At 36.2% G+C, this 24281-nt stretch overlaps 1 protein-coding gene across 1 annotated transcript in view; it reads left to right on the forward strand.

Moving 5' to 3' along the window:
* Positions 1-20701: 20701 nt before the first annotated feature.
* LOC145296921 (membrane progestin receptor beta-like) overlaps positions 20702-24281 on the forward strand; it is a 175332-nt gene continuing 171752 nt past the window's right edge. Inside the window, exon 1 of the mRNA XM_080143110.1 lies at positions 20702-21207. Within this exon, the coding sequence (XP_079999236.1) occupies positions 21019-21207 (189 nt within the window). The 5' untranslated portion in view covers positions 20702-21018. The remainder of the gene's footprint in view (positions 21208-24281) is intronic.

Consider the following 24281-nt stretch of genomic DNA (forward strand, 5'->3'; position numbering starts at 1 on the left):
ATAGGTATGATGTAATAAGGTAATAAGGTTTAAGCTCCAATAATTTATATATATATATATGTATGTGTGGCCTGGCAAGGCTAAAGGAATACAACCGAAGCAGCAAAACTGAAGCTGGCCTGCAAGACACTATACATACAAATGTAGGCAAATTTGGACATAGTTTATTGGTTTGAAAATATAGGTTCTTTTTACCAATTGTCATAAAATTTTAACCATAGAATAGTATTATAATCTTCAAAAATCATGCAAATTTTCATGTAGTTTCGCCCCATAGAACCAAAGATATGAGCTTTTAATATTCAATTTGGCCACCAGTATAGATATATTCATATATACAGTGGCGGCAAAAAGGAAGTTTGCACTTTTCATTTTTTCAAAACCTGCAAATTTAAGCTAACTTTAATGTAACTGTTTAAACAACCTATACCTCATTTGATTCGCCTTTTATTCCTCTATAATTTTACCTGTTCATATTTGACTTTTAATTAAAGTATGCTAGTGTTCACGTCAATTTAAAAATTTAACTTTAAAGCAAGAAGGCCAAAAGAAACTCTGCAGCAACAAATGAGCTTAAACCCAGCTTAAAATATCCACCTTTTAGGCAAAAAAAACATCTCTAATCGTAATTGTTGTTGTTCGAGGTTATACAGCGTAACATCTAGTTCATATGCCTCGACTTTCTCTTAGTCATCGTCAGGAGGTCATTAATCTCCACCTTTTTTGTTCACCCAATCGAGAAATCGGCCGCAAATTGAAATGTGATAAGAAAACAGTATGAATGACTGTGAAAAAACACTAAAACGTGTTCGTGATGCCCCTAAATTTGGTCGTCCTAGAGTTACTTCTTACAGGGAAGACAATGTTATCAAGATCTGCAGCCTCAGAAACAGATTTGAAACAGCTCCCCAAATCCAACAACAGTGTAATCTTGTTAAAAAGTGCTCTTTTTCTACAGTTAAGAATAGATTGAAAGAATTATATTTGCGAGGCTGTATTGCAAGGAAGTGCCGTCTGGACTTTGTCAGATGCAATGAAGATCATGACTCTTCATATTGATCGAAAGTGATTTTTAGCAACGAAAGCAAGTTCAATAGGTAATGATGGTACACAGTACACTCATTGAAGAAAGGACAAAAAATTTAATACTAGGTGCACAGTTTCAATGCTGCAAGGTAATGGGGATTCAGTTTTGGCGTAGGGCGTTACTACTGCCAATGGTCCAAAGTCTATAGTTCACTTGCAAGGTCGAATCAATTCAACCAATATATTAATTAATTTTCTACCCTACTTTGTCCGCAATTTGGATGATAATCCCATCTTCATGCAGGATAATGCTCCCATTCACACAGCTGGCAATGTCAAGAAGTTCCTGGAAGAGCATGATATTCCGTGTTTGGATTGGCCTGCACAATCTCCAGACCTCAATCGTATCGAAAATGTATGGCATTACATCAAGCAACAGCTACGCAATGATAAAATTTCAAATCTGGGAGAACATTGGGCAAAAATGAAAGAAAAATGGTATGCCCTTTCACCAGAGTATTGCCGCAAACTAATTCAAGGAATGCCCAAAACATTACAGGCTGTCAAATTGCAGAAGGACTATGCTACTAAATATTAACTAGTTCATTGTGTTCCTGTTGTATTTGTGTTGCATTAATGTCCTAAAATTACATTTAAATAACAATTTTCCATTGTGCAGAGTTTCTTTTTGCCTTCTCAATTTGAAGTTAATTTTTTAAATTGACTTGAACACTAGAATATTTCAATTAAAAGTCAAATATGAACAGGTAAAATTATAAAAGAATAAAAGGCGAATCAAATGAGGTATAGGTTGTTTAAGCAGTTACATTCAATTTAGCTTAGGCTCTGTCGGTGGGGCATTAGAATACGCCGACTGCCCCCCCCCCCCTGCAGAGGGTAAAAGTCCCTCAATGGGGGTCCTGGATATGATCTTAAACTATATCCAGTGGTGAGGCCCCAGCTTGTGGGCTTGGGGGAGTGTGGAGCCACCCTTTAATTACCATTGCTCCCAGGTCCACTCTGACCCGGAGTGGTAGTATCTGTTAGGGTCCCAACTATGGGTTAAATAGAAACCAACATGAAAACAACAAATATATTCTATTAAAAACATTTTTTTTCTTCTAAATCTTTGGATTCGGCATTAAATAACCTGAAAAGGGTTGATATGCCGTAAAACAAAAACAACCAAACCAAACCAAACCAAATCAATTTAGCTTAAATCTATGATATTGTCACATTGACTACTGTACACTCTTTAACCTTATCCTTGAGTGGCCTCTGGGCCTTGATAAGTGATGACACCCATGTAAAAAAAAAAAAAAAATACCGAAGATGAGAACAATAGTCCAAATCATTCAAATAATACAAAGTAAAAATATGGGTGGAAAACTGAACCCTGACTTCTAACATTTTCAACATTATTTTCAAGTGATTTTCTATTTACTTGTCTCCCTACTGCTGGATAAAAAATGAGCCCACCTCTCTTTGCCCGCAATAAAAAGAAGCACTCATTTCTGTAAACACTGAATCAACCCCTCATGGATTAAACAAAGAACGATTTAATTTGAACTTCGTAGCCTTAAGAAGCTTGACCGTTACATCAGCCCAAGTGTTTTAAATAAAGGAGCAAGATAATAAGTGTGGTCTGAATAATAATTTCTCTCTCACCCCCAAACAAAACAGATTAAACAAACACAACATATTACAGCACACAAGCTTCACAACTGAAGTTAAGAAGTTTGACTAACTTTATCAGTTCCATGCAGCCATTTTTCAAAAGCCTGGTTGTTTGTTTGCAAGCATTGCCCTCACATTGAGGTTTGTTGATTAAATGGATTTAATAAACAGGTCATGAATTCAACCACATGGTTCTTTGCAAAGACAAGTCACGTGACGAATTAAGCATTTTGCATTCATGGAGCGCTTATTAACTAGCATAAATCTCTCCCATTGATTATCAACTTATTGATTTATTCCTTGATTTCAATAACATGAAAGAAAAGGCCCGGTGAATGTGTAACCCATTCAGGAGCACACCTACTGATGAGACGACCATTAAAATGATCCAGATATAAATGGGAAACATTATTGCTGCACATGAACTGTTTTTTACGGGTGGAAAAGTAGAAAAGGATTGTTTTATATATATATATATATATATATATATATATATATATATATATATATATATATATATATATATATATATATATATATACTAGCAAAAGTACCCGTCCATGACTGGGTTCAAAAACAGCCTACAGAAAATGGACTCTGATTTATGAAAGTATGATAGGTTATGAAAAGGAAGGGTTGTAAATTTGGGTTGAATTTGGGGGTATAAAAACCACAGCAAAATATGATGAAAATAAAAGTAAAATAGATAAACCCCATAATTTATTATACTATACCTGTTCACACTGAAACACTTATCACAATATTCTGTGGATCTATATTAAAAAACCTTGTTAAACTTTGTGACCTATTTCCATTCTATGGAGGTCAGGCACGAACAAACACCCCATAATTTTATTATGCCATATTTCTTCAAACAGAAACATAATTATCAAAGTATACTTACGCAGATAGATATGAAAAGTCTTTATTAAAGTTTGTGCCTATTTCCATTCTATGGAGGCCAGGCGCAAACACAGAACCCACAATTTTATTATACCATCCCTATTTAAGTTAAAACATACTTATCAAAGTATTCTTATGTATATCTATATCAAAAACACTTGTAAACGTTTTTTTTTTTAATTTTTAAATTTTTTATTTCCATACTTTGCAGACCAGGCGCGAACGCAGACCCCACAATTTTAATGAACCACTGTTCTGTCAGATGAAACATACTCATTCCTGTGTCTCGATACATCTTCTATCATTATATGTAATCAGTTTTTTAAAATAGTCAACCATATAGGAGCCTGTTCATGACCAGACACACACACACACACACACACACACACACACACACACACACACACACACACACATTCAGCTTTATATATATATATATATATATATATATATATATATATATATATATATATATATACTAGCGGCCAAAAATCTGGGAGAGTTTAGGTTTTTTTCAATTTCTCCAGAACATTCGGGGGTCGGGGTGGAGGTTACAACTAAACTTACACACACTTAACATATCTCTTATGTTGATAATTACGTTAAATTATAAAGGACAGAAAAAAGTTATGAGCATTTCAAATATTTTTTTTTTTAATTAAAGTGGCCAAAACCGTGTGACAAAGAAAATAAATTTAAAAATAATAATATTGAAACATCAAAATACAAAAATTGGTGGACATTCATTTAATATCTACTGAACAAGCCTTTATTTTCTATAACTGCAGTGCACCTTCTACTGCAAGATTGAATGAGATGGCGACATTCATCATGTGAAACTTTCGCCCATTCTTCTTTACGTTTTAGCCACAAATCTTCAGTATTGATAGAGTTTCCTGCACTCACACGGTTCCCCAAAGTAGACCACAGGTTTCCAATGGGGTTTAGGTCAGGACTTTGAGAAGACCAATCCAAAACATTAACATTTTGCTCGTTCAAAATGTCAATTACATGCTTTGCCTTGTGGCAGAGGGCCTTATCCTGCATGAAAACAGATTTTTCACACTCAGAATTTCGAAATATTGGGTTGACATGGTCTCTCAACAAGTTCTTGTGTATTGTTCCATTAACTCTGATGTTTAGACGGACCAGATCAGTCGTTCCTTCCCACGAAAGGATTCCAATCACCATTACGCTACCCCCACCAAACTTAACTGTTTTCTTTGTGCATTTTTTATTAAATCTTTCGCCAACAAACCTCCTTATAAATTTCTTCTCGTCAGATCCATATACATAAAACTTACTTTCATCAGAAAAAAATACATTTCGCCACTGATCATCTGTCCACAAGGCATGCTCTTGAGCAAAGCTTAATCTGAGTTTCTTGTTTTTCTTGTTTATCAACGGTTTCTTAGCTGGTGATCTCGCAAACAGACCAATTTCATTCAGGCGTCTTGATACTGTTTTACGAGACACTTTGATGTCATGATAGGCATGTAGTTCACGAGAAATGCTGGAAGCTGTCTGAAACCTATCGTTCAGCGCCATGTTCTTAATCGATCTTATCTAGGAGAAGTTATTCGAGGTCTGCCTTTTTTCTTTGGTGGTAGAATTTTCCCAGTATTCTTGAAATCCTTTATAACTCTCCCAACGGTACTTTTCGACAGCTTCAAGTCATCAGCTATCTTCCGTATTGAATGGTTTTCCCCATGAAGTTTAATAATTGATTTTTTGAGGGAAGCATCAATTTTAGGTGTCATAATGATGGTGGAACTGGCTGCAATGACTACAAAGTGACGTAATCGACTTATTCGTCATTTTCGTACTTAGAAAAGTGAAAAAACTGACTACACAGTCCGCAATAAATTATTTTCTTTGCTTTGTCCCATGGTTTTGGCCATTTTAATTAAAAAAAAAAATTGAAATGTTCATGATTTTTTTCTATCCTTTATAATGAAGTGTAATTAATACAGTGTATCAACATAAGAGATATGTTTAATGTGTGTAAGTTTGGTTGTACCCCCCCCCCCGAATGTTCTGGAGAAATTGAAAAAAAACTAAATTTCCCCAGATTTTTGGCCACTAGTGTATATGTATATATATATACATATATATATGCACACACACATATATATATATAATGAATGACAAAAGTCCATATTCCAAATTTCATGACGTTTATCATCTTACAATTTATTCTTTTAACTCAGTTGACACTTATAATTCTTGACAGTATCTGTTTTGTAGCACAAAATCAATCACTTAATTATTATATCAGTCAGTGAATCTATTTTGCCCTTAACTTATCAGATTCAGTGATTAATATAATAATTAAGTGATTGATTTTGTGCCACAAAACAGAAACTGTCAAGAATTGTAAGTGTCAACTGAATTAAAGAAATAAATTGTAAGATGGTCAACATTATGAAATTTGGAATATAGACTTTTGACATTTATTCATTATATTGCTATGTGATTACATTGAGCTTCTTAAATAAGGATTGGTATATATATAAAAAGGAAATATAAGTGAATAAAGAATATTTCCACAGAAATATAGTGTTGTATCTGCACAAATAATTAACAAGAACACGGAAAGTAAAGGTATACAATAATATATTAGGAAGAAAAGTTATATACATATTTACATGTCTTCAGATATACTTCAGTTGGAGATATTCCGGCAGGTGGCATGTTGCATGTCTTACTGGAGGCAACCTAGGCGTCTTGCCTATTTGGCGGTCGTTGCCAAACTCTCCCGGTATTGGTGATTGATACCTTTATATATCTCACTCACCCGTCTATGTTAATTAGTGGGCGCCTCCACAACACACACACACACACACACACACACACACACACACACACACACACACACACACACACACACACACACACACACACATATATATATATATATATATATACGTTTTATTTGTTTTACATAAGCATTTATATGTCACTACACGTTCACGAATATGTTTCGGTCAGCCAGTTACAAGTAACTAGAGACCTCTTCAGGCGATATTACTTATACAAGAGTAGGTCTCTATTTACTTGTAACTGGCTGACCGAAACATGTTCATGAATGTGTATTCGCAGTAAATGTCCTTGTTCCCCAGAGCTTCCTGTAATGGCGACTCAATGAATAAAAACATGTATAAAATACTGCTATTCAAAGGATATCATACAGTCAAGGCAATCCAACGTCAGAATAGATTACCCAGGCTGTATGATATCCTTTGTCTATGACTTGCAAATACCTTTTAAACAACTTTTTCAATATATGTGCTGGTGAGCAAAATATATGTTTATTCATAACTGACAATTTTGCTAATTGCATTTCTTCTGAGCAAATATTGAAAATCCATGGATTAAGAAAATAAATATAATTATTTTCCATATATTCCTTGTTTTAAACAATAAATTCTTAACTTGAATATATCTTTCTGCATAGATTAATCTACAGAACATAACTTCAATCATTAAACTTATATTTTGCTCTATTTTTATATATTGAGCTTTACCTTTTTGGCTAGGATCTTCTTGAAAACATTATTTCACGGTAATATTTAATAAGACAATTCACTTGATTATCTAATCTGTGATTTATATATATATATATATATATATATATATATATATATATATATATATAATAACTACTTCATTTATTCACATAAAATTAATATACGAGAGTATAAATTTATGCATAAACTTCAAGTATTTACTTCAAAAGTGCTCAATACGTAGGTAGAGCTAGTTAGTTAGTTATAAAATGTATATGGCGATTAAGCTACACTGAATATTCCGCGTTTCATCCACTCTAGGATTCTTTAGGCTTATACGCGAATTTTGTGGTTGTCTGAAGAATCCTAGAGTGGATGAAACGCAGAATATTCAGTGTAGCTTAATCGCCATATATATTTTATAACTATATATATATATATATATATATATATATATATATATATATATATATATATATATATATAGTATGTGTGTGTGTGTCTGTCTGCGTATATGTTTGGTAAATACGAGTTCTTTCCTATTTTCATATTTCGTGCTGCTCCTGTCATTCATACCCAAATTCATTCATATACACCAGCTCCCCAAAATGGAGCACTTTGTATTGAGACCAGAATCAATAGCATCTTAGTTTAGGAGGACGAAAAGTTCTCCTGGCAAAGGACAAAACAGTTACTGTTCCTAGTCGAAGTCAAGACACTAAACCAGTCAAATGGTGTTTGCAAAGTACATTGTGTACCACTTGTCGTAGGTTCAGTTATTATTTTATAATTTTTCTTACTTTTGACGAGTTGCTTTACTGAGGCGTGAGAGTCTACATATTTTCATATAGGGTATTCATATATATATATATATATATATATACACACACGAGGCGCGTGCAATAAGTAATGCCCCTGACCCACTTCCAGTTGTCTGATCTAGCTGAAATTTTGCATGTGCTATGATTTATATCTTTATGGGTTACGTGGCAAATTACAGCTCTGAACTAATTGTGGTTTCTGTTTTATAGGTATTTGAACTGAGTCAAGCGTGAAATGGAGCCTGTTAAATGTCGAGCAGTGATCCGGTTTTTGTATTTGAAAAGATACACACCACAGGAGACTTTTGATGAAATGAAAGAAACTTATGGTGATAATGCCCCATCATATGACTCGTATATATATATATATATATATAATGTTTAGAAAAGACATTTTGCTGTGGACTTCCTATCAGCAACTCGGAAGCTGCCTGTAATGTGAGAAATTCTACAATTATAAGCAAGTCCCTCATTGGCTGATTCGGCCACCCACTCTCTTTGTTCAGACCAATCAAATTGGTCGATGCTTTTAACCGCCAGCGATGTGTTTGGTGGGCTTTTTTGATTGCCTTTCAGGTAGTTAAAGACATGCAGTCGAACAAGAAAGAAGGATGGAATTGAACTCTCTCTGGATATGAGGCAATTTGGATGCCTCTAACTTTTCGTCTCCTTGAGACCTTTATTTTAAAGCCCAAATGATTAGGCTAAGTTATTATTATATATGTCACCCAGAGATTTTTTTTTTTAAGGTTTGAATTATCGACCCGTCATTAATGCCATTTCCTTCAAATGAACATTAATTATGAACTTCTGTAATGTCGCCTCAAATCGAAAATTGAATCTTTTCATCAGAAGGCATTATACCAACCCGCTTCAAACGGCTGTAATTAATCCAATCTTCAAACAGTGCTGTACCCGGATACCAGTTTCTGATAAAAACAAAAGAACTGTTACCTTTCGAGGTTGTTACCAGTTCTAGTTAGAGGCAAATTGGGCATTTCCTTTTTTGCAACGAAGAATGAATACAATTTGTATCGAATTTTATAGTCATGCTTTGTTGTAATTGTTTGGTTAATTTTTTGTCACTGTCTCGGAGCAAAAAAAAACAGATGAGATAAAATATCTTACTGTAATGGCTGCTCTGTGAGTAAAGACATGTATGGAATATTTCTATTATTTATCTTTCCAGTTTTTCACTCGTATAGGACATCGCCATCTCAAGTCTCTTAATACACCTGATCTTCCTACACGGTAAGACCATATTATTTTGATCAATATGTCCGTCACAAATTATATATATATATATATATATATATATATATATATATATATATATATATATATATAAATCTCACCTGTTTGCTTAAACGTATGTATGTATGTATGTATGTATGTATGTATGTCTAAAACTTTCGACAGAGGCGACGGATTTTACAAAGATCAGTATCGTTTTGAAAAGCGAGCCTTCGGACGACAAATATCGAAAAATTGGCTAAAAACAGTAATTCTACAGGGAGGAATCACTTTTTTTCGCCGATATTTTCGAAAATCATTCCCTTTTTTCGATTGACTAACCTTAATTTAAACCTACGTCACTTCTGGTTTGGCGATGGTCGCAACAGCAAAGATGTCACATCTTTTTTTCACATTCTTTTCCTCCTTTGCGGCATGGGTTCGAGCCTGCCTGCCTACTACCACTTTTTTTTTTTTTTTTTTTTCAAGGCACACCCCCAAACACCTGGGAAACGCCGGGCACCCAGACTTGTATAATATAATAATCACGTGTAAGCAAAGATACAATAAGGATTATCGCAGCCAAATTGGAGGAGTGTGTTAGGGTTATTGACAATTTTGCACGTGCTATTTATGTGTGCCTATCAAAGAACGGTAACCAAACAAAAACTCTTAGATATTCAGGATTAAAATATATAACTTAACGGTGCTGTAATAAAATGTTTTTTTAAAAAACCTGATCAACAAGAATGACGTCATCAAGCGAGTGCATTGTTGACAAATTTCTATTTCATTTGTTACTTTATGAAATAACCAATGAAAAGAAAAAAAAAGAAAAACAAACTTTCGTTGCTATATTGAAATAAACACCTGTTATTTGTCATCCTTGAAAATATACGATAAAAACAGATACATAAAAATATCTTTGGTCTTATGAAATTAACACACATATTTCTGAATTATGCAATACACTATACTCGTGTAGTGATATTGGACCGTTTGTGTCTTTCTTTGAAGTCGGTTTCCGCCCACCTCGCTCTGCAATGTGCATAACTTTAAAGAAGGGAAAAAAACAAAACATCAAAGAAAATGGCGGCACAATTGAACTAGAATGTGGTTGCCATTTTTCATCATATTTTTTTATTCACTCTACGCAAGGCACATTGTCACTGAGACTTAAGGAGATATTGAGAACTAGAGACCAGATTCATTGCGGTATCCTATGTGAAAGAGGCTTGTCTTTTTTCTGTTGTTCCTGGCCTTCGGGCTGGGATCAAAGTGTAGTATCTGTTCCGGCAGATGCTGCACTTGAGATGGTTTGTACCAGTCAATGGAGGGGAAACCCTCTATACTGGGACAATTATTATTTTTGGTAACCAGAGTGCCCCCTTTTTGCTTACTTTTAGGGGAGCTGGTTTTTACCTCACATTAAAAACGGCCTTGTGCCTAATTTGCTCAGTGGGGGAGCAAATAAATACCATCTGTTCCGGCAGATACTGTAAGCAAAGACCAGATGTGGGGGCGACCCCACATATAAGACCTTGGTCAATGTAGGGGCAACCCTTCATACCAATTGTCACTATCCAGCTCCCCTACTCCCCGGGGAGTTGGTCCCCATTTCCCCTTCACTCCTCACATTAAAAATCGGCCTTGTGCCTAATTTGCTCGGTGGGGGAGCAAATAAATACTATCTGTTCCGGCAGATACTGCACTTAAGATAATTTGTACCAGTCAATGGAGGGGAAACCCTCTATACTGGGACAATTATTATTTTTGGTAACCAGAGTGCCCCCTTTTTGCCTACTTTTAGGGGAGCTGGTTTTTCCTCACATTAAAAACGGCCTTGTGCCTAATTTGCTCAGTGGGGGAGCAAATAAACACCATCTGTTCCGGCAGATACTGCAAGCTATGACTAGCAAAGACCAGATGTGGGGGCAACCCCACATGCCTGACCTTTAACCAGCTCCCATTTCCCACCTCTCGGGAGCTGGTCCCCTTTTCCCCTTCCCCCTCCCTTCACTCCTCACATTAAAAATCGGCCTTGTGCCTAATTTGCTCGGTGGGGGAGCAAATAAATACCATCTGTTCCGGCAGATGCTGCACTTAAGATAATTTGTACCAGTCAATGGAGGGGAAACCCTCTATACTGGGACAATTATTATTTTTGGTAACCAGAGTGCCCCCTTTTTGCCTACTTTTAGGGGAGCTGGTTTTTACCTCACATTAAAAACGGCCTTGTGCCTAATTTGCTCAGTGGGGGAGCAAATAAATACCATCTGTTCCGGCAGATACTGCAAGCTATGACTAGCTAGGACAAGCTATGACTAGCAAAGACCAGATGTGGGGGCAACCCCACATGACTGACCATTAACCAGCTCCCATTTCCCACCTCTCGGGAGTTGGTCCCCTTTTTCCCTTCCCCCTCCCTTCACTCCTCACATTAAAAATTGGCCTTGTGCCTAATTTGCTCGGTGGGGGAGCAAATAAATACCATCTGTTCCGGCAGATGCTGCAAGCAAAGACCAGATGTGGGGGCAACCCCACATACCTGACCTTTAACCAGCTCCCATTTCCCACCTCTCGGGAGCTGGTCCCCTTTTTCCCTTCCCCCTCCCTTCACTCCTCACATTAAAAATTGGCCTTGTGCCTAATTTGCTCGGTGGGGGAGCAAATAAATACCATCTGTTCCGGCAGATACTGCGAGCTATGACTAGCTATGACTAGCAAAGACCAGATGTGGGGGCAACCCCACATGCCTGACCATTAACCAGCTCCCATTTCCCACCTCTCGGGAGCTGGTCCCCTTTTTCCCTTCCCCCTCCCTTCACTCCTCACATTAAAAATCGGCCTTGTGCCTAATTTGCTCGGTGGGGGAGCAAATAAACACCATCTGTTCCGGCAGATACTGCAAACAAAGACCATATGTGGGGGCGACCACCCCACATATAAGACTTTGGTCAATGTAGGGGCAACCCTTCATACCAATTGTCACTATCCAGCTCCCCTACTTCCCAGGGAGTTGGTCCCCATTTCCTCTTCACTCCTCACTTTAAAAATCAGCCTTGTGCCTAATTTGCTCAGTGGGGGAGCAAATAAATACCTCAAAGTGTAGTATCTGTTCTGGCAGATACTGCAAGCAAAGACCATATGTGGGGGTAACCCCACATATCAGACCTTGGTCAATGTAGGGGCAACCCTTCATACCAACAGTTACTATCCAGCTCCCATTTCCCACCTCTCGGGAGCTGGTCCCCCTTTTCCCTCCACCCTCCCTCTCTCTCCACATTAAAAAAACGGCCTTGTGCCTAATTTGCTCAGTGGGGAAGCAAATAAATACATACTGCAAGCAAAGACCATATGTGGGGGCGACCCCACATATAAGACCTTGGTCAATGTAGGGGTAACCCTTCATACCAATTGTCACTATCCAGCTCCCCTACTCCCCGGGGAGTTGGTCCCCATTCCCTCTTCACTCCTCACTTTAAAAATCAGCCTTGTGCCTAATTTGCTCGGTGGGGAAGCAAATAAATACTTTGCCTTTTTTTCTGTTGTTCCTGGCCTTCGGGCCAAGATCAAAGTGTAGTATCTGTTCCGGCAGATACTGCAAGCAAAGACCATATGTGGAGGTAACTCCACATATCAGACTTTGGTCAATGTAGGGGCAACCCTTCATACCAATTGTCACTATCCAGCTCCCCTACTTCCCAGGGAGTTGGTCCCCATTTCCCCTTCACTCCTCACATTAAAAATCGGCCTTGTGCCTAATTTGCTCGGTGGGGGAGCAAATAAATACTATCTGTTCCGGCAGATACTGCACTTAAGATAATTTGTACCAGTCAATGGAGGGGAAACCCTCTATACTGGGACAATTATTATTTTTGGTAACCAGAGTGCCCCCTTTTTGCCTACTTTTAGGGGAGCTGGTTTTTCCTCACATTAAAAACGGCCTTGTGCCTAATTTGCTCAGTGGGGGAGCAAATAAACACCATCTGTTCCGGCAGATACTGCAAGCTATGACTAGCAAAGACCAGATGTGGGGGCAACCCCACATGCCTGACCTTTAACCAGCTCCCATTTCCCACCTCTCGGGAGCTGGTCCCCTTTTCCCCTTCCCCCTCCCTTCACTCCTCACATTAAAAATCGGCCTTGTGCCTAATTTGCTCGGTGGGGGAGCAAATAAATACCATCTGTTCCGGCAGATGCTGCACTTAAGATAATTTGTACCAGTCAATGGAGGGGAAACCCTCTATACTGGGACAATTATTATTTTTGGTAACCAGAGTGCCCCCTTTTTGCCTACTTTTAGGGGAGCTGGTTTTTACCTCACATTAAAAACGGCCTTGTGCCTAATTTGCTCAGTGGGGGAGCAAATAAATACCATCTGTTCCGGCAGATACTGCAAGCTATGACTAGCTAGGACAAGCTATGACTAGCAAAGACCAGATGTGGGGGCAACCCCACATGACTGACCATTAACCAGCTCCCATTTCCCACCTCTCGGGAGTTGGTCCCCTTTTTCCCTTCCCCCTCCCTTCACTCCTCACATTAAAAATTGGCCTTGTGCCTAATTTGCTCGGTGGGGGAGCAAATAAATACCATCTGTTCCGGCAGATGCTGCAAGCAAAGACCAGATGTGGGGGCAACCCCACATACCTGACCTTTAACCAGCTCCCATTTCCCACCTCTCGGGAGCTGGTCCCCTTTTTCCCTTCCCCCTCCCTTCACTCCTCACATTAAAAATTGGCCTTGTGCCTAATTTGCTCGGTGGGGGAGCAAATAAATACCATCTGTTCCGGCAGATACTGCGAGCTATGACTAGCTATGACTAGCAAAGACCAGATGTGGGGGCAACCCCACATGCCTGACCATTAACCAGCTCCCATTTCCCACCTCTCGGGAGCTGGTCCCCTTTTTCCCTTCCCCCTCCCTTCACTCCTCACATTAAAAATCGGCCTTGTGCCTAATTTGCTCGGTGGGGGAGCAAATAAACACCATCTGTTCCGGCAGATACTGCAAACAAAGACCATATGTGGGGGCGACCACCCCACATATAAGACTTTGGTCAATGTAGGGGCAACCCTTCATACCAATTGTCACTATCCAGCTCCCCTACTTCCCAGGGAGTTGGTCCCCATTTCCTCTTCACTCCTCACTTTAAAAATCAGCCTTGTGCCTAATTTGCTCAGTGGGGGAGCAAATAAATACCTCAAAGTGTAGTATCTGTTCTGGCAGATACTGCAAGCAAAGACCATATGTGGGGGTAACCCCACATATCAGACCTTGGTCAATGTAGGGGCAACCCTTCATACCAACAGTTACTATCCAGCTCCCATTTCCCACCTCTCGGGAGCTGGTCCCCCTTTTCCCTCCACCCTCCCTCTCTCTCCACATTAAAAAAACGGCCTTGTGCCTAATTTGCTCAGTGGGGAAGCAAATAAATACATACTGCAAGCAAAGACCATATGTGGGGGCGACCCCACATATAAGACCTTGGTCAATGTAGGGGTAACCCTTCATACCAATTGTCACTATCCAGCTCCCCTACTCCCCGGGGAGTTGGTCCCCATTCCCTCTTCACTCCTCACTTTAAAAATCAGCCTTGTGCCTAATTTGCTCGGTGGGGAAGCAAATAAATACTTTGCCTTTTTTTCTGTTGTTCCTGGCCTTCGGGCCAAGATCAAAGTGTAGTATCTGTTCCGGCAGATACTGCAAGCAAAGACCATATGTGGAGGTAACTCCACATATCAGACTTTGGTCAATGTAGGGGCAACCCTTCATACCAATTGTCACTATCCAGCTCCCCTACTTCCCAGGGAGTTGGTCCCCATTTCCCCTTCACTCCTCACATTAAAAATCGGCCTTGTGCCTAATTTGCTCGGTGGGAGAGCAAATAAATATCTTGGTCTTCAGGCCGGGATCAAAGTGTAGTATCTGTTCCGGCAGATGCTGCACTTAAGATGGTTTGTACCAGTCAATGGAGGGGAAACCCTCTATACTGGGACAATTATTATTTTTGGTAACCAGAGTGACCCCTTTTAGGGGAGCTGGTTTTTACCTCACATTAAAAACGGCCTTGTGCCTAATTTGCTCAGTGGGGGAGCAAATAAATACCATCTGTTCTACAGATGCTGCACTTAAGATAATTTGTACCAGTCAATGGACAGGAAACCCTCTATACTGGGACAAATATTATTTTTTGGTAACCAGAGTGTCCCCTTTTTGCCTACTTTTAGGGGAGCTGGTTTTTACCCCCCCCCCCCCGTTAAAAACGGCCTTGTGCCTAATTTGCTTTGGTGGGGAAGCAAATAAATACAATAAATAAACAGTCACGTGACCTTCTTTTGGTGCAGCTCTGGCTTCGGGAAGTGTCGCAGAGCTTTGTTAGCATCTAAACACTAAGCTGAGCATCGCCGGTTGTCATAAAGAACCCACTTTTCACCCCAAGTCACAATCCGGTAAAGAAACGGGTCGTTCTTGTTGCATCAAAGAAGGGAAGATGACATTACCGTTTTTTTTGATTGTTGTTTAATTCGTGAGACACTCATTTATTAAGTTTTTTTGTCTTTCCAATCTCTCTCAAGGGGTTGGAAATCACTGTATATATTACGTCTAATTCAGAAGCAAGTTTGCGAACAGTTGTGCATGGATTGGCTTCAACTAAGGCTCTTAATTGATAGTTGTCAACATCCGACGGTCGACTACTATGCTCATCATCTTTAAGACTCTCGTCGCCGCCCAGAAATTTCTTAAACCACCATTGTGCTGTGCGTTCAGTAGTGTTTCTTGAGCCAAACGCTTTGTTGATATCGCGAGCTGTCTCAGCAGCTTTTCGGCCTAGCTTGAATTGAAATAAGAAAATTGTGTGAATTTGCTTTCTTTCAACTTGTATTCCACGTTTTGAAAAGAAATAATTGTTTTTAAACGATTGTAATTCAAACGATTAGATAGAACGAAAAACGCTCTTTAAAATAATATATAAAGTAACGGATTTATAATGAAAACTTATTTGAAAATTAATCATTTGAAATCGGAATTAAAAATTCCACTAGAACTTTTTTTGTCCACCTAATATGTTGAGTGGTTCTCACATTACATTAAAATGCCTGCATGTTGATGTAGTCAGGGAAACAGGGAGCAGGTAGGAAATTCTAAAGGCAAGCAGTTTGAGAAAAGAAGCTATTACAGTAAAATGCTTTCCGTTTTCGGATTTTGTTGATTGTCGAGTTGGCTGATAACATTTATGTTAAGAGGGCACAATTGCAGAAAGTTTGTAGGAGTACATTCTGCAAAAATACTTGTGAAACAAGAAAAGGGGTAGTGGCTGAGACTTTATCGATGGGGTAGTGGCTGAGACTTTATCGACAGTGTAGAAACTATTAGAGTCGATGCTTCCATTCAGTCTCAAAAGACAAAGAGTACCCTCTGTCGGAGTAGCTGTGCATGTAATTGTGTGGCAAGGGTTTCGTAATCCCCAACCACACCTCTCCTGAATTGGCACTACTTGAGTCCAGTGGCAAGGAGAAGTCCAGGACAACTGGAAACAATGCTGAGATAAGCGAAGAGCATATACAGCACCTAGAAGTCCCAAATGGTCACCCATCTGGTATTGGCCAGGCTCAACGTTGCTTAACTTCGTTGATCTGACAAGAACCGGTGTGTCAAACGTGATTATGCCATATTCTATTAGATTAGAGACTCTTTTAGGAGTGAGAACCTGGTGGTTGGTGCACTAGCTCAGATGGGCTTGTAGGGATATAGGATGCTAGTAGGTGTGAGAAGTTGTTTTAGCCAGATAGAGGGCGTCCCTCTTCTTTACAGCAGACTTGGCAGTATCTTCTATGTTTTGATTCCAATCCATGTTACCTGTGTAATGTTAGGCCAAGGAGCTTGAATGTGTGACTCTCACAATCATAGCAATCGGAAAAGGTTTCATGTAATTGTAAAAGGAAAGAAGTTTAGTCTTAGTAGCATTAAATGTAACCATCCATTGTTGGTACCATTCCACTACGCACTGAAGGTCATTTTTCTAAAGATTTAGCCATTGCCTTGGGTATGTGTGCATTTATTTTGCTTACATGTTGAGAATAGAGCATGGTGTCAAAAGCAAATATACCCATCTCGGATGTAATTGCATTAATGAGGTCAAAATATGAAAATCGTGAATAATAAAGGTATATGGCATCGAGAACGACCTGGACTTTTCTTTTGGTTTGGAAGGATCTGATTATATAATATTCTGCTTGTTCCTTCCTTAGTCTATACACCATGCTTTGAAAAAGGGTCAAATACAAATTTTGAAGGCCAAACTGCTTTAAAAAAAAAGACTAAATTCGCAAAATTTGGCCTTTTTTTTTTAAGTCTTGAAAATGGAAACTTAATTCAATGATTTAATTGCTGACGGCCATTGCTTTTAATTTTCTTACAACAAAAAGATTTTTACTTACAGAAAATTAGCAAAATTATGTTTTAAACTTAAAAAAAAAAGCCACAGAAACATATGGAATGCTTCACACTGCTTTTGGACCATCTTGTATGAATCGAACATCAGTTTTTGAGTAGCACAAGAGATTCAATGAAGTCAGGGAGTCTGTGAGGGATTATGAGAGGTGTGGGAGGAGTATGGAAGTCAAAACACCAGAGTTGATTGGCCAAATAAAGAATTTCATGGATAAGGACCACTCTATGTCTATAGAGACAATAAGTGCACAGTTTGATGTCAGTGTGGGAACTGCACCCAGTTATTCGCAAGGAAGTGGAAGATGTGGAAGATTTGCACAGAGTTTGTCCCAAGGATGCCCAGAGAAGATTAAAAAGAAAAGCGTTGTCATGATCAAGATGGGTATCAAAACAGTTCCTCGCCTTCCTGGTAGTCCAAACGTTCCTCCTTGTGATTTTTGGTTATTCCCTAAGCTCAAACTTAGAGGCTGTCGTTATGAGACAATTGAGAAGATGAAAGAGGCTGTGACCAGGGTCATTGATGTGCTCACACAAGAGGACTTGCATGGGGCCTTCCAGGAGATTTTGGTACGGTACAACAAGTGCATTGCAGCCAGAGGAGATTACTTCAGAAGGGGACTAGAGTTTCATGTGTGTACTATCAATTTAAAAATAAAAAAAACGTTTACAAGTGTTTTTGGTATAGATATACATACTACTTTGATAAGTATGTTTTAACTTTAATAAGGATGGTGTAATAAAATTGTGAGGTCTGTGTTCACACCTGGCCTCCATAGAATGGAAATACGCACAAACTTTAATAAAGATTTTTCATATCTGCGTAAGTATACTTTGATAATTATGTTTCAGTTTGAAGAAATATGGTATAATAAAATTATGGAGTGTTCGTTCGCACCTGACCTCCATAGAATGGAAATATGTCACAAAGTTTAACAAGGTTTTTTAATATGGATCCACAGAATATTGTGATAAGTGTTTCAGTGTGAACAGGTATGGTATAATAAATTATGGGGTTTATCGATTTTATTTTACTTTCATCATATTTTGCTTTGGTTTTGATACCTCCAAATTCAACCCAAATTTACAACCCTTCCTTTTCATAACCTATCAGAGTTCATTTTCTGTAGGCTGTTTTTGAACCCAGTCAACGGCGGGTACTTTTGCTAGTATATATATATATATATATATATATATATATATATATATATATATATATGTGTGTGTGTGTGTGTTATATATATATATATATATATATATATATATACGTGTGTGTGTTATATATATATATGTTATATATATATATATATATATATATATATATATGTTATATGAGGACACTTCTCAACCTATATACTCAGCCAATTTTTGATCTACAAACTTAAAATTTACTACGTTGGGTATTCAAATATGTGGAAAAAATGTTAATCGATATTCATCTGAAAAAAAAAGGACTGCAACGGGGTCAAATTGAAAATGTACTTAGGCCCATTGAATTTTTATCCGTTTGTCAACTGTTTCACGACTGCGCATGCACGAATCGTTCACATTATGGTAAGAATAAGTAGATTTCAAAACACTTTTTGGAGATCGTGTCAACTTGGTCTAATGGCTATCGTACTTGACACACTGTCTTTAGGTTTTGGTCTCGATTTCAGCTCGAGTATTTTTTTTTTTACTTAAAAAAAGTGAAATGTTTAGAAAATAACATAATATATGCATGCACATACCTCAGTTTTAGTATATATATATATTCGTGTTGACACACTGGTTCTCGTCAGATCACTGAAGTTAAGCAACGTTGAGTTTGGTTAGTACTAGATGGGTGACCATTTGGGAATTCTAGGTGCTGTATGTGCTCTCCGCTTATCTCGGCATTTGTTTTCAGTCATCCTGAACATAAACTTCACTTGCCACAATATCGACTCAGGATAGGCGTGGTTGGAGATTGTGCACCTCCTGCCATAATAATTTCGCGTGCAGGCACCCCTTCGTGGGTAACCATAGTCTGTCAACGACTGACGGAGCCCTATATATATATATATATATATATATATATATATATATATATATATATATATATATATATATATAATAGTATGTATATACATATATATATTATATAATATATACATATATATATACATATATATATAATAGTATATATATACATATATATATTATATAATATATATATATACATATATATGTATATATATATATATATATATATATATATAATAGTATATATATATATATATATATATATATATATATATATAGTAAAGTGTATGTGAACGGGTAGTTATATATATAATAGTATATATATACATATATATATGATAGCATATATATACATACATATATAATAGTATATATATATATACATACATATATAATAGTATATATATATATACATACATATATAATAGTATATATATACATAAATACATACATATATAATAGTATATATATATATATACCTACATATATAATAGTATATATATATACATACATATATGATGTCTGCAACGTCTTGTCAGACGAGTGCCACTCCCTCAGACATTTAAAATCCATGAGCCTAAATGCCTGAGGGAGTATCTATACAAATATGATGTTACAGAGTCTTAGCTTTGTACGACAGCTAAGTCTCTCTCTCGGTTCAAAATAACATACATATATAATAGTATATATATATATACATACATATATAATAGTATATATATACATACATATATAATAGTATATACATACATATATAATAGTATATACATAATAGTATATATATATACATATATATATACATATATATATATACATATATATACAAAATATGTCATATATTATATAATTATGTGTGTGTGCGTATAAATCATATATATATATATTTATATATGTTATATATTTTTATTATTTAGATTATTTGGACTACTATTCTCACCATCATCCAAATATATATAACTCGTCCACCATTTTAAATTTTATAACTTATTTGCGGCAAATAGAACTTAGTGGTATATTCGATATTTTCCGATAACATTCTTCCGCGGAATTCTTTGAACCAAGGGACATGTGAATGGTAGCACCGGTTCGTCTGCCTGCTTCTTGAGCTTGTCTGACCTTGCTCAATTTTGACACTGCGATTTTAGCGTGCGGCTCGGGAAAAATAAAGGAAAAAGCGCGTCTTACAAAAAGAAAAGAAATTGCTTGAGAATAAAATAGGCGAGAGACGGAAAAACGGAATGTATGCCATCATGATAGACTGACTCGTCAATTTCACGGTTTTCGGATATTTTAGGGCCCCCCTTTTACCCCTCCCTTTCCCCCCCCGGTAAACTCAGGCTAAGGAAAATTTAAAAAATAAAAAAAAGAAGAAAGAAAGAAAAAGGAAACTTATGATGGAGATGCAGTCATCGTTGTCGTCATTTCAAACATCCCGAGATGATGTTGCCATTATCAGGGCGACGAGGAATCCCGAAACGTCGTTGATGAAGAAGAAACCTCAAACGGATTCAAACAGTTCAAAGGTCAGACAGATACAACAACCAAACAATTGTAGTTTACCAACCAAGTTGAATCAAGCTGTAAGTTGATCTGTGATTTTTTTTTAAACAAACTCTTTTGCTTAAAAAAAAAAAAAAAATGATTTCCGATTTCTTTTTTATTTTATATTTTTATCCAGCATAAAAAAAAATCGATTTTATTTGAAATATCAAATTTATGACATTCTTAAATATAGAACACAATTCCTTCTCATCTTTTGTAATGGATTGGATCAGTCAGATAGATTTCAAGAAAATTGTGTGCCCTCTTTCCATGTGCATGTGTGTATTTTTCTCGCGCCTACGTGACTTACATATTTTTATTTTATTTTATTGAAAAATTGAATGAATCAATGTCTCTCCTTTTTTTTTTTTTAATGCAAGAAAATGAATCAAAATTTTACGAATCCGATTTAAAAAAAAAAATAAAAAATAATGAACTGTAAAATTTAATCCACCAAAATGCACATCGGTTCATTTGTAACAAGTCAGCCATGTTAATCTTTTGTTAATAGCCGAAAAAAAAAGAGAGAAAAAAAGGGGGAGAAAGAATGAATTACTTCGTGACTCTTTGAAATTTTAGTTGATGCTTGTACAAAGAAAGGCGACAGATCGCTTTTTAAAAATAAAATTGCAGAAACAGGGGACATGACTCAGATTGCTTATTTTAGAAAGAATATTTTAAATTACTTTCAATTTTTGGTGCTAATGCACTTACTGATCCGCGCTATTTTTTTCATCGTACTTCCAAGTTTAATTAAAGTTTTATGATATGTTTTTTTATTCAATTGTAAGGTTAAAGTACAGAATAGGTACAAAACACCTTCCTCTCCCCATGTTAAGAATGGCTTTTTAAATAATAACGTTATTATTTCAGCATAAGTGCACTAGTACCCAATTTTTTGCTTATTGTTCGTTATTTAATTATTTTTTTCTTATTTAAAAAATATTTTTAGTATAAATTTACGAAAATAGAACTGGCAATTATTAAAATTTTAATTAATTTAATTAAAGTAGTTTTTTTGTGTTTGTTGTTTAACTGAATGGCTACTCCGGCAGTACTCTTGCACTTATTGTACCGCGCTGAAATAATAACGTTATTATTTAGAAAGCCTTTCTTAACATGTGGAGGGTATTTTGTAACTATTCTGGGCTGATCTGAATGAGACACCCCCACCTATATATTATTGACCAATCAAAAACAATCCACTGAAAAAATTGCAAAATAACCGAAAGCCGTTCTTAAGATGGGAGATTGAAGATGTTTATTCCAAAAGCCATTCTTGGAGGGGGAGGGGCAATTCTAGTTCAGATCCGCTCTATTCTGTACTTTCACCTAACAATTAAATTTAAAAAAATCGTTTAACGATTTATCTCTTTTGTTTGATTTGTCGCCTTTCTTTGTACAAGCACTTTTTAAAGGGATTTAGAAGTCTTTTAACTGTCGAATAGAAAGACATTCATGAAACATTAAAAATTATGAGCATTAAATTAAAAGATTTGAAGAAATTTACATTCAGTATAATTTTAGAAATTATTACATTAACAAATATTAGCTGTCGTTTTATAACCATTTGGTTCAATTAATAATTTTCGTGGGTACTTCTACAGTTTATCGCCGAAAATGGAGACGCCATTTTTTTCGGGCACCTGTCGTTAAAATTAGTGAGAGAAATCAGTATTTTAAACTATGACCGAAGTAGGAAATAAATGACAAAAAAAAAAAAAAAAAAAAAAAAATTACAAAATTGTTTTATTAAAATTATATTTTCTTACGCAGACTTTTCAATAAATATCTTTAAACAATATTTTGATACATTACAATAGAGGTTTTGGTTTTTCAAATGACGCTCGCCCAGTTTAAACAATTATAAATATGTCATTTTCATTTTGTGTTTTTAATAATAAAATATATATATATATATACGTTTCATGAAAAACTTTCCCGTTTTCATTAATTAAATCAAAACATTTTCAATTAAATAATTACGGATATATGTTCTCTTTCACTTTCTTTATTTACCTTTTTTCATAGTTTTTTCCTGGAGTAATTAATATCTAGTTTAATTTTTTTGTCATTTATTTCCTACTTCGGTCCGAGTTTAAAATACTGATTTCTCCCTCTGATTCTAATGACAGGTGCCCGAAAAAAACGGCGTCTCCATTTTCGGCGATAAACTGTAGAATTACCTTTTCGTGTATTTTGTGCATGTTTTGTCCTGCCTACGTGACTTACACATTTTTTTTTTAATAGGATAGATCGAATTTGTATTATAATTTAAAAAAATGCAATAGCTCAAAATAAGAAACCGAGTTTAAAAAAATTCACTGCAAAATTGAATCCATCGGAATACCTTTCAGTTTCTTTGTAAACAAACCGAACACGTTATTCTTTTTTTTTGTGAAGTTGAAAAGAAAAATAAAGAAAAAAGAAAAAAAAGTAACGAATTACTTTGTAACCCTTTGAAATCTTGGTACTTATGTGTACTGTGCTGAAATAATAACGTTATTATTTTAAAAGCCATTCTTAACATGGGGAGGGGAGCGTCTTTTGTAACTATTCTGTGCTTTCACCTTACAGTTTAATAATAATAATAATAATAATAATAAAAGATAAAATACTATTAAAAATATCACCGTCGGTGCAATAAGTGCGTAAAAAGCACCAAATTTTGGCGCTTGTACACTATTGGAACGAGATTTTGTAGTCGATAAATAAAATTTTCAGATTAAAAAAAACAAAAAAAAAAAACAATGGTTTCAACTGATTTTTTTTGTCAACAATGGTAACTTCCAAATTATGCAGTCAGAATTACCTGAATATTATTGAATTATTGGAAAAACAACTTTAATCGTGGTAGTAGGTGAAAAATTGCCGCCATTTGTTTAAAACGAAACGGAAAATTGCCTTTCTTGTGAACTCTCCTGTATTTTACGATCGTTTTCATCAAATTCTATTTTTTATTTTCCTTAATAAATAATTTTCTAGCTTATCCCATTTTCATAATTTTATCGATTTTTATAATTTTTGGATATAACCATCTTAAAAATACGTTTTCATGTGAAATTCAGTTTTACGATTTCCGAAATTTCGCTCCAATAGTGTAGAAGCGCAT

This window comes from Euprymna scolopes, chromosome 17 (genome assembly GCF_053919585.1).
Source record: "Euprymna scolopes isolate OS-2025 chromosome 17, ASM5391958v1, whole genome shotgun sequence".
In the NCBI taxonomy this organism is placed as follows: domain Eukaryota; kingdom Metazoa; phylum Mollusca; class Cephalopoda; order Sepiida; family Sepiolidae; genus Euprymna; species Euprymna scolopes.